Raw genomic sequence first — 12,567 nt, 5'->3', positions numbered from 1 at the left:
TCACTTCTATGATCACTTCCCCTATACGATGGTAGGGAAAAGACACTTTATCCGTCTCTGTTGCACTGCAGTGTATTTTGCAGCCTTGCCATCTTTTTTTATCGCATTGAAAACCTCCTATTGCTAATATTCCTTTGCCAGCAGTGTATAACTAGTGAGTAAGGAAATATACATTTACGACGTTTTTAAGTATACGGTCTTTTATATATGAGGTGTCTTGGTAAAACTCGCACGAGTAATGGTTCTCGAGATATTTGGAATCTAAATTATCGATACCTATCATCATTGACATATATTAAACATGTTGTCGAATGTATATTTTTTTTTACTCAATAGTTTAATACATATAGAGACGAAAAGTTATTACTCTTCAAATCAGTTCAAAAATCTCTATAATTAAAATCAAATTTCTCAGGTCAAAAAGCTCCCAGATACCAATTTTTATCAAAATATTGACGTTACTTCAGAAATTATTTTTCACTTCATGACGGAAAACACACATTTAAAGTAATATATGAGAAAATGCGAATCATAAACTCTTTAGTTGAGAACATTTTTTGTAGGATAAAAACACCAAATACTAGTTTTGGAATAAACTTAATGTATTCTTTAATTTATTCAAAGTGTTTGGAAAAAAACAATTTTACTAGATGGCGGAAAGACACATTTAAAGTAATATTTGAAAAAATGCGAATAATCGATTCTTCGTTTATGAACATTTTTGTAAGATATAAACACCAAATACTAATTTTGGAACTATGGAAAATATTTTCGCTTGTTGGCGGAAAGACATTTAAAGTATTTATATACAGGGTGTCCGGGAAATAAGTACAAGTATTTTAACTGGTAGTATAGTTCAACCCCATAAACACGCCTATGAGGTATTTTTCGCGAAAAAAAAAATTGAAAATACAATTTGAAATTTTTTTTTGGAATTGTTGGATTTTTTTTTAGTTTTTAGTTAAAAAACATAATTTCTTGATATGACAACATAGGTATTAGATTAAATTTACAAGAAAGAAAATCCAAAAAAGATCCAGTGGTTCTCAAAATTTTAGCAAAAACTTATTTTTTTGTAAAGTAAAATAACTCCGTTATTTTGGAATTATTTGAAAAACGATAAAGGAAAAATATGTTTCTTTTGTCGAGATCTACCATCCCTTATAATATTTGCACTTATTTGTGGTACACCCTGTATATGAAAATACAATTCATAGATTTTTCAGTTATGAACGTTTTCGTAAGATAAAAACACCAAACATTAGTTTTGGAATAAACTTAATAACGTATTTTTGTAAGATAAAAATACCAAATAATAGTTTTGAAATTTTGGAAGACATCTTAACTTAATGGCGGAAAAACTTTTAAAGTAATATATGAGAAAATGCGAATAATAGATTTTTCAGTTACGAACATTTTTGTAAGATACAAAAATGAACCAAATACTAGTTTTGAAATTTTTGAAAACATTTTCACTTCATGGCGGAAATGCACATTTAGGCGCGGTCTCTTCAGTTATAAATAAATAACTTTTATCTAACAAATAACCATCTAAAAGATAAACGATCTAGAGCCTGATATCTATAGGATATAACATTTTGGTATTTTCATACAAAATAATCCAATAGATAACAATTTGGAGGACGGCCGCCTCCGGACCGGTAGACACTCCGTAGAGAAAGTGTTACCAATATAAGATATCTGAAATTGAGATGGTTATATATCAAAATAAAAAACAACAAAATAAATACACTAAATCACCACAATACACCAAAACACTTTTACTTTTACACTGGACGCGCGTTTCGCTAACCATGTTAGCATCATCAGCAGATGATTATAAACTCAGTTTATAATCATCTGCTAACATGGTTAGCGAAACGCGCGTCCAGTGTAAAAGTATGTATGTGACTAGTAACTGACTGCTATTAACCAACACAGGAAATGTTCCAACCCTCAACTGTAATCTTGGTTATATATGAAAAGTCGATACAAAAGACAGAGACAGAAACTCGGAATTTCAAATCGTTAGATTAAAAAGTGAGGTTATTGTTCAGTTGTCAAAAGATCGTCAAAATGAAAATAAAAACAATAAAATTCAACTAAAATATATTTTGTGTTCAACTCCAGCTAGTCCTATTATGGTATAGGCTATTTAAATTTACCTTTATGGAAAAATGGAAAGATAATTCAATTTCAGCAGTGGTGGTGGTGCAATAGATCTATTGATGGAATGCGATTTATAAGAAATTAAAACAAGAAAAAATAATCTGTAAGTAATTTATAGTTTAATTACATGATATTACTGTTATATTTATTATATTAACATTTTAGTAAAATTGCTAATAGAAAATATGGAAGAAGCTGGTGAAGTGCAAGCAGAGATTTATAAACCAATCCTAAAACCACCATCTGGTAAGTTATTAATATTGAAAATTAAAAATAGCATAAGACTGTTAGTAATAACAAATATGTTGTTCTAGGGCTTCTCATAGTAAAGAAATAGGTAGGATAGCATCAACGATAGTAATTAAGGTAAGTTTTTATTTTATAAAATAGATAAATGCACTTATACTTTTGTCTTAATAATAATAAATGAATAGTACCTATAATAATTGTTATATTTACACATTATATGCACAAATTATTTAATAAAAAAAATTAAATAAAAACAATTTTGTCATATTACTTTTATTTTTAAGAACTCAAAGTGATGGAACTTCAAAAAATAAAGGAAAAATCTTGTCTAAACAAAGTTGAACTAACTGGAATTCAAAGGACCACAATACAGATGTTTTAGCAAGGTTTAGCTAGAGAGTTACTTAAAAAACAGCATGGAGAAGAGATGTACCGTATGATCGAAAAAAACGGCGTCAGCAATGGCTATGAAATAAAGATTGCTGTCATTTCATATGTAAATTTATATGGGAAATATCATCGATCATCATTTCCCAGCCAACTGGACGCCGTTTTTTTTTCGATCATACGGTATAAGGTACATAGTGCAAGAAATTAAACTAAAATTGTAACACAAAAGAAATAAAAGCAAATGTGAGTTGAATAACTGGTTTTATAAGGTTCCTGTTATAATATTAATAAATTAAGATATGCGAATTGAAAATGAAATAAATATGTAGTTTGATTTAAAAAGTTTTATTTATTTTTTACCTACTTTAGAGCTTTATTAAAAACTAGTTAAAGCCTAGCGCATCCGCCACGACATCAGGAAAAAAAAATACTTTTTATTTTTTTTAATTAAATGAAAAACAAAAAATCCGGCGACGACAGTTTTTAGACGAGCCAATTAACTATCTTTTAGTAAAAAAAGCAACTTTCTAGAGCAAGTCGTTACTTCAGTAGAGACGACACAGATAAACATTAGCATTTTATATAATATGTAGTAATGGTTTATAATTGAAAGGAATTAAATAAAATAATTTATAAATTACTGTTTTATCACTATTATCCTAACTTAATGCATTCTCTTCGTTCTGATGCTCTAACAGAACAGAGACTCTCTTTATTTTATACAGTCCTTATAAAGTCCGGCACTAACGCTAATAGTTTTGCACCATTTCAGTGTTTATTGGTGTTTATACCCCATACGTTCTAAAATGATTATAGCCTACATACTCAGAATAGGTAAGTCTTTTCCAAATAATCTAAAATCGAATTTATTGGAATAAACGAAATCTTCAATAATAAGAATGTCTTGGTTATGTTAAGCAATTTTGTCAAATATCAAATAAAATCAATATCTCCTCATGCCTTTGCTCATGCGTCAAATTTTTATCCGACAAATAAAGCACTATTTGGCAGTTCGGGCGCCATATAGGATATCTGGGAGATAAGTTTAATTTATCTAATAGATACTGTTATCTATAGGTGAAGATACGCGTTTTTCTGCTATCCGTCAAATAAAATATATCTGGCAGATTATAACACGCTATCCGTACCTGAAAACACCGGGGGTTAGAGTAATGTATGGAAATATTCTAATCATGTTTTTTTCAGTTATGAAAATTTTTGTCAGAGAGTAACACTTGATACAACTTTCTTCAAAGTGTTCGATGATTAAATGATATTTAAACATCTAAACAGTTATTTTATCTATTGCATATTGTTTAAATCGTAATATCACTGAATTATGTTTAGTTAAAAAGTTTAAAGAATAACGGAGGCAAAAAAAAGAACAAATTGGATTTTACCGCTGTTTGGATTTGAGTTAGTTCTTTTACCGGGCGATGCAAATTTCGAGCAATTTTGTTCGGTAATTGTATTTATAACGGCGCGCGCTTAATTCGAATTTACGGCCGCGATGAGAAAATCAATTTAACCTCTTATTAGAGTTTTTAAAAGTTTTTCGAAAAGTTATTGCCCTGGCACAATAAATATTCAAGGATTGGGGAAAGATTCGAATATACCGACTTTTTTTTCTTCCTTATTTTAAGTATACAACAAGTTTTCTTTAATGCATTTTAATGTAATTTATTTACAGGTAAAGTTTTTTGCGTTTAAAAAAACCTGTTGCGGACTGTTTACAACAAAACAAATAAAAGATACAGGGTAGGTCAAATTGAGCGCTTTTGTAGGGAAACACCCTTTTCTATTGGAGATCGACGAAAATTAATATTGGTGTCTGGAGCTCAATTTTTATCAAAAACTTGATATTTTGTTATAATCCCCTTCGAAATACAGAATTTTTAAAAGTTCGCCACTTTTAACTAGTAGGCTTTGGACGCCTTTGATGATATGCCCTTAATGGAACTCGAAAACATATTTTTCCAACAAGACGACGCACCGCCTCTGAACGCTGAAGTTATCAGCAAATTTTTGCAGCCAATTTTAAGAATAATTGAATAGCTAACCCAAGATCCCAGCCGTTAGCCGTCGAGGCCGCCTCACTTAGTGTCAATTGATCTAATCCTATAGATATATTTGCGGAAGAATAAAGGTTCCTTATTCTTCCGCATAATCTAGACAAGAATTAGAAATACTTAGTAGTTATGAGAGGGTATCTTTCACCCCCACTGAGTCCGCGAGAAATGTCCAAAAACTGCCCCGTCTGTCCATAACAGAAGACGGTCGATATGTCGAACACCTGTAGCAAAATCTCATGTCTTGGTTTGCTATTTATTTTTATTGTTATTAGATATAGTTTAAATGTGTTGATGTTGGTTAAATATATTTTAAATTGTTATAAAATTCCGCATCTCTCATAGCAAATATTATTTTCGTTTTAATTGATGCTCACAGCTAGATTTTTTTTGCATTACAGCCGGTGCCGTTCAAAGTCTACTTATTTAAAGCGGGCGAATTTTTATATACTCTATATCTCGAAGAGGAATCGAGCAAAATATCAAGTGTGTTATATTTTTGGAAAGGTAATTTCTTTTCAATAAATTAAAAATATACAGGGTGTCGCATATAAAAAAATCAAATTTTCTGTTGATAATTCTTAAATTATTAATTTTTAAAAAATTATACTTAAACCATTAAATTCTACGTAAAAAGGTGCTTTGGAAATGTTTTCATAAAAATACAACAATTTCCATAGTAAAATTTCCATAGTACAGCGATTTGTTAAAAATGCATATTTTTGAAAAACACCCCGTAACTCCGAAACGGTAACAGATATCGATATGCGGTTTACACCATCAGGTTTTTGACAAAAATTGAGCTCCAGACACCGATATTAGTTTTTGTCTATCTCCTATAGAAAAGGGGGTTTCCATTTAAAAGCGTCGAATTTGACCCACCCTGTACAGGGTGGTCCAAACTGTATTCCGGAAACTTCGGCCAGCATATTTTACGGGCTAACTTTAAAAATGTTTTCGAATCTGCCAGAAAGCACTCTGAATCACCTAACAACTTTAATAAACATGTCGTTCCAAAATGGTATTTTTCCAAAATGTTTTAAGACGGCAATAATCATTCCACTGCACAAAGGAGGAGACAAAGATGAAGCTTCTAACTATCGCCCAATTGCACTCCTTCCAACGCTATCTAAGATCATAGAAAGGTTGGTTAAAAGCAGGCTGGTATCTTTTCTGTTTAAGTACAATACTTACTGAATATCAATTTGGATTTCTGAGCAACAAGTCCACAAATGACGCTATGTTTTCCCTCCTTAATAAAGTTTACTCCAGCCTAAACAACCATCATTCTACAGCAACAATTTTCTGTGATTTTTCTAAGGCGTTCGATTGTGTAAATCATAAGATCCTAATTAATAAACTGCAGCACTATGGGTTCAGGGATCATCTCTCGAATGGTTTAAGTCGTATCTGAGCAACAGAAGTCAACTTGTGAGGGTGGATACCACGTTGTCTTCTAGCACGCCAATAGAATGTGGAGTACCACAAGGCTCAGTACTAGGCCCTATTTTGTTTCTTCTTTTTATTAACGACATTGCTAACATAAACATCAGTGGCAAAATATGTCTTTTTGCGGACGACACTAGCTTCACTTGGAGCAACAAGGACATCGCGGCACTTCATAGGATTATATCAAATGACTTAATCACCATTAAATCTTGGTGTGATTCGAACCTCCTGAGTCTCAACATTTCTAAAACTAAGGCTTTGTCGTATAAAAACTCGTTGCAGCCTTTTGTACTTGACAACACCACCATTGACGTCGTAAAATCCGTAAAATTCTTAGGGCTTGTTGTGGACAATTCCCTGAAATGGGACATACATATCGAAGCTTTGTCGAAAAAATTGAGCTCTGCCTGTTTTGCATTAAGGTCTGTTTCTAAGGAGCTTAACTTGTCAGTGGCTAGAACTGTTTATTATGCACTTTTGAGTCGCACCTCAGGTATGCCCTTCCATTCTGGGGTACGTGTTGTGCGGCTCAATTTGACCGCATTTTCAAGCTCCAGAAGAGAGCTGTTCGATATTCACTGGGACTAAACAGCAGAACTCATTGCCGGGACTTTTTTAAAAAATTAAAAATATTGACTCTTCCTTCCTTATTTATATTTCAATCCGTTTGCCTAATACGTAAACATGTATCAAGGAAGGCCATCTCACATTTATCCACTCAGGAACGCGGAGCAAGATCTTTATCTACCTACCCCTCGCTCAGAGTTAGTTAAAAGTTCAATATTATACAACTCGAAAAAAAAATGCACAATCACCTGCCATTTGAAATCAAATCCATAACATCATTTTTTTCATTTCGCAAAGCATTGAACTCTTATTTACTAGACAACGCTTTCTACGCCGTAAATGAATTATATTTGAATTGAAAATCGAATTTGATCTTGAAAACACTGGTCTAATGTTTGCTATTGCTATATTTACTAATGACATCGAAATTAATTTATTTAGAGGTCATTGATATTTTGCTATAAACTGGCTAAATATTTTTTGAATATTATTTTAATTTTTTTGTTCTTTGACATTGTAAACATTTATATATGTTTATTTTAACAATAAGACTGACAATATTATTTGTATAATGTTTTGTATTATCTTTTGTTTGTTTGTTTGTGTACCTTGTTTTTTTTTACTATGTTTGTTAGTTTACCTTTGTCCACAAATTGAAAAATTTTTTGACAATAAAGGCATTTATTTATTTATTTATTTATTTATTTATTCTGCAGATAAAAATAAGTAAAAAAATTCTTTTAAATGTATGTCCTAAAATACTTAGTTTCGGAGATACAGGGTGTAGAAGTTATATTTTTATTTCGATTTTTACCAAATAATTTCTCAAGTAACGTCAATACTTGGATGAAAATTGGTGTCTGGGAGTTTTTTGGCAAGATAAATTTGATTTTGATGAGTAAAATAACTCCGTTATTTTGAATTTATTTCAGAAACGGTAAAGAGAAAATACGTTTCTTTTATCGAGGTCTACCAGCCCTGAAAATATTTGTATTTGTCTAAGACTCGCCCTGTATAGGGCAGGCACTTTAATAAACTTAATTAGCCCAACAAAGTGAGAAAGATTAAAGATTTATTTCATTGCCGGACAGTGGAAAAGGATTTTACGTTTAATGGCGATGATTTAATATCAGTTGAGGTTAAATTGCGGTATAACGCTCGAGTTAGAGCACAGGACAAATTTCGTTCTCGGCTTTTACGGGGTTTTTGATCTTTTTAAAGCGGTTCCAGCTCTAATTAGATGGATTTAGAGCTCTCTTACATTGCTGCGAATATTTTAAAGTAGATATAAAAGTAACAAGATAAATTTAAATGTCTGAATATTTAGAGTTTTTTGCTTAAAGAATTTATTTTGGGTTTGTTGTTAATTTGCTCAAAAGTTACTTGAAAATAATTTTATTAATTTATAGAAATATCCTGGTAAAATATATTACAAAAAGCATTATAAATCGTTTTACATTTCTGTGAAAAACAGAAAAACAAATTTTTGACTACCTGGACATGTTTGAAAAAGTGACATATAATGGTGTTCTAATATAAATATTATTTTCAATTAATTTTTGCGTTTTATTTTTACTCCCATCGCGTATAAAAAAGTTTCACTTCAAAAAGACTTAATATTATTTTTTCTTTGCTATTGCTATGGACCTTTATTATAATAGGAGAATAGTCAATTCTGGTAATGTTGCTAAGGAAACATGGTCTATTGTGAATGAGTTAAGAAACAAAGCTTCTTCGTCTAGCAATATCTCTACCTCGCCTGAGAACCTTAACGATTATTTTGTAAATGTAGCGAAAAACTTAACTAATACCATATGTCCTCCTCATGATCCACTTTCTTATCTCTCTAATGATAATGTAAACTTACACAGTTTCTTTTTTTCGCCCGTAGTTCTTGAAGAGCTTCGCAGTACAATTAATACATCAAAAAAGCCAAATCCTTTTCTGGGGACCGACGGGCTAACTTTAAAAATGTTTTCGAATCTGCCAGAAAGCACTCTGAATCACCTAACAACTTTAATAAACATGTCGTTCCAAAATGGTATTTTTCCAAAATGTCTTAAGACGGCAATAATCATTCCACTGCACAAAGGAGGAGACAAAGATGAAGCTTCTAACTATCGCCCAATTGCACTCCTTCCAACGCTATCTAAGATCATAGAAAGGTTGGTTAAAAGCAGGCTGGTATCTTTTCTGTTTAAGTACAAAATACTTACTGAATATCAATTTGGATTTCTAAGCAACAAGTCCACAAATGACGCTGTTTTCCCTCCTTAATAAAGTTTACTCCAGCCTAAACAACCATCATTCTACAGCAACAATTTTCTGTGATTTTTTTAAGGCGTTCGATTGTGTAAATCATAAGATCCTAATTAATAAACTGCAGCACTATAGGTTCAGGGGACCATCTCTCGAATGGTTTAAGTCGTATCTGAGCAACAGAAGTCAACTTGTGAGGGTGGATACCACGTTGTCTTCTAGCACGCCAATAGAATGTGGAGTACCACAAGGCTCAGTACTAGGCCCTATTTTGTTTCTTCTTTTTATTAACGACATTGCTAACATAAACATCAGTGGCAAAATATGTCTTTTTGCGGACGACACTAGCTTCACTTGAGCAACAAGGACATCGCGGCACTTCATAGGATTATATCAAATGACTTAATCACCATTAAATCTTGGTGCGATTCGAACCTCCTGAGTCTCAACATTTCTAAAACTAAGGCTTTGTCGTATAAAAACTCGTTGCAGCCTTTTGTACTTAACAACACCACCATTGACGTCGTAAAATCCGTAAAATTCTTAGGGCTTGTTGTGGACAATTCTCTGAAATGGGACATACATATCGAAGCTTTGTCGAAAAAATTGAGCTCTGTCTGTTTTGCATTAAGGTCTGTTTCTAAGGAGCTTAACTTGTCAGTGGCTAGAACTGTTTATTATGCACTTTTTGAGTCGCACCTCAGATATGCCCTTCCATTCTGGGGTACGTGTTGTGCGGGTCAATTTGACCGCATTTTCAAGCTCCAGAAGAGAGCTGTTCGATATTCACTGGGACTAAACAGCAGAACTCATTGCCGGGGCTTTTTTAGAGAATTGAAAATATTGACTCTTCCTTCCTTATTTATATTTGAATCCGTTTGCCTAATACGTAAACATGTATCAGCTTCTCAAGAAAGGCCATCTCACACTTATCCACTCAGGAACGCGGAGGAAGATCTTTATCTACCTACCCCACGCTCAGAGTTAGTTAAAAGTTCAATATTATACAACTCGAAAAAAATGCACAATCACCTGCCATTTGAAATCAAATCCATAACATCATTTTTTTCATTTCGCAAAGCATTGAACTCTTATTTACTAGACAAGGCTTTCTACGCCATAAATGAATTATATTTGAATTGAAAATCGAATTTGATCTTGAAAACACTGGTCTAATGTTTGCTATTGCTATATTTACTAATGACATGGAAATTAATTTATTTAGATGTCATTGATATTTTGCTATAAACTGGCTAAATATTTTTGAATATTATTTTAATTTTTTTTTGTTCTTTGACATTGTAAACATTTATATATGTTTATTTTAACAATAAGACTGACAATATTATTTGTATAATGTTTTGTATTATCTTTTGTTTGTTTGTTTGTGTACCTTGTTTTTTTTTACTTTGTTTGTTAGTTTACCTTTGTCCACAAATTGAAAAATTTTTTGACAATAAAGGCATTTATTTATTTATTTATTTATTGCTATATTTACTAATGACATCGAAATAAATTTATTTAGAGGTCATTGATATTTTACTATAAGCTAACTAAATATTTTTGAATATTATTTTTATTTTTTTGTTCTTTGACATTGTAAATATTTATAAATGTTTATTTTAAACAATAAGACTGGCAATATTATTTGTATAATGTTTTGTATTATCTTTTGTTTGTTTGTTTGTGTACCTTGTTTTTTTACTTTGTTTGTTAGTTTACCTTTGTCTACAAATTGAAAAATTTTTTGACATTAAAGGCATTTATTTATTTATTTTGTTTGCAGTTGGTCCTTTGGATGTTAAACTTCTTGGACCCAATCCTCCACTTTCTGCAGGAAGAAAATACGAACTTCTATGCCAGAGTACTGGTTCAAGGCCACCGGCTACGATAACTTGGTGGAAGAATGGTCAAAGATTGGAGAGAAGTAAGGATTTGGTAAGTCAAGTATATTTTTAGCCAAGTATCTTCTCCTTTCGGTGCCATGCTCTATACAGAACATTGACGACCTCTCGCATGTACTTGTGATGTGTGTCATCAGTGTTTCGCAAGTACACGGGACCTACAGTTTATCACCGAATCCGAACGCCACTATTTGAGAGATCTTACTAAGCAAATATGCTCAAGGTGGATTGCCACTGCTTTTCTTAAGGTGTGAGTTCCTAGCGATGCGACGCGACGTCTGGCGTCCGCGTCTCGCCGCACACTGGTTCGTTCTTACGAACGTACTTGGCTAATACCTGTATCAATGAAGAGTAATGTATCACTTTATAGGGTAACGAACCAGTGCGCGGCGGACGCCAGACGCCGCTAGAAAATCACACCTTTAAAGCTGCATCCACATTGATCGTGAATGTGCTTCCGTTGCTTGAGCCACAGAATATCTAGCTACGCAACCGAAAAATACTCGAAATGAAAGAGCTAAAATTGCACAAATAGAATACTAGATGGCGCGACAATGTCATAATCAGAATATAATTAGAAATTTTGAACTTTCGGTTTTGGATCGACGGCTCGTCGACGGCCTTATAGCTCGGCTAAATATGCACAGTTGCCAGATTCAAAAGACTTGAATTGGCATCCCATTCTTTTGTTATGTATAATGCAGTATGTGTTTCTTTCTATTCATCTTTCTTTGTCAGATACACTTATATTAATTATTCCTTTGGCTATTAAAATAGTTTTAAGTATATTATTACAAAACATATACATTTTTTATATACAATACCTTATAATGTTAACTAAGAAAATACCTTTAATTACCTTTAAAATTAATAATAGACAGGGCGATTGATAGTGATATTTATTAATGCTGGAACGTTAGTAATGAAATATAAGTTTAATAATAATGGAAATAATTTATTAAAATGCAGTACAAAAAATGTTAACTGACTAAAAAATACTATAATAACAAATTTCTTCCGTTTGCCACGTTATTTATATAGACCTAGGTAGATTTTAAAAAGTGACACAGGTACAATTATATATTAGTTCGGCATAAAAGTTGCTGTCACGACATCGAACAATAAATTAAAATAAATTAAAATTCGTAAAATAAATTAAAATTATTAATTAAACAAATCTTTATAAAGAAACGCAAGTATACCAAATTTGGGCCCAATCGAACTCCAGGAAATCATATCATAATAGTGTACTATATTATGGTACCACTCGATATGCTTTAAGGTACCATAATATTGCAATGTCACCGAAGATCCGTAGTATACCAAATTTAAGAACAATCGAACGCCATGACATGGTATCGTAATATGGTACTATATTAAGGTACCACTTTATATACATCATAGTTCAATCATATTACAATGTAACCGAAGATACGTAGTATACCAAGTTTGAGCCCAATCGAACGCCAGGAAATGGTATGGTAATATGGTACTATATTAAGGTACCACTT

The 12,567-nt window shown here is 32.1% G+C and overlaps 1 protein-coding gene across 1 annotated transcript in view; it reads left to right on the top strand.

Moving 5' to 3' along the window:
- The window catches only part of LOC115876219 (Down syndrome cell adhesion molecule-like protein 1), a 337,865-nt gene that overhangs the window by 89,687 nt on the left and 235,611 nt on the right, over window positions 1–12,567 (top strand). Inside the window, 1 exon segment of the mRNA XM_030891919.1 lies at window positions 10,939–11,090. Coding sequence (XP_030747779.1) covers window positions 10,939–11,090 — 152 coding nt within the window.

This window comes from Sitophilus oryzae, unplaced genomic scaffold (assembly GCF_002938485.1).
Source record: "Sitophilus oryzae breed Bouriz unplaced genomic scaffold, Soryzae_2.0 scaffold_1420_pilon_pilon, whole genome shotgun sequence".
NCBI classification, from domain to species: Eukaryota; Metazoa; Arthropoda; class Insecta; order Coleoptera; family Curculionidae; genus Sitophilus; species Sitophilus oryzae.
This window is presented reverse-complemented; position numbering and strand designations above follow the sequence as displayed.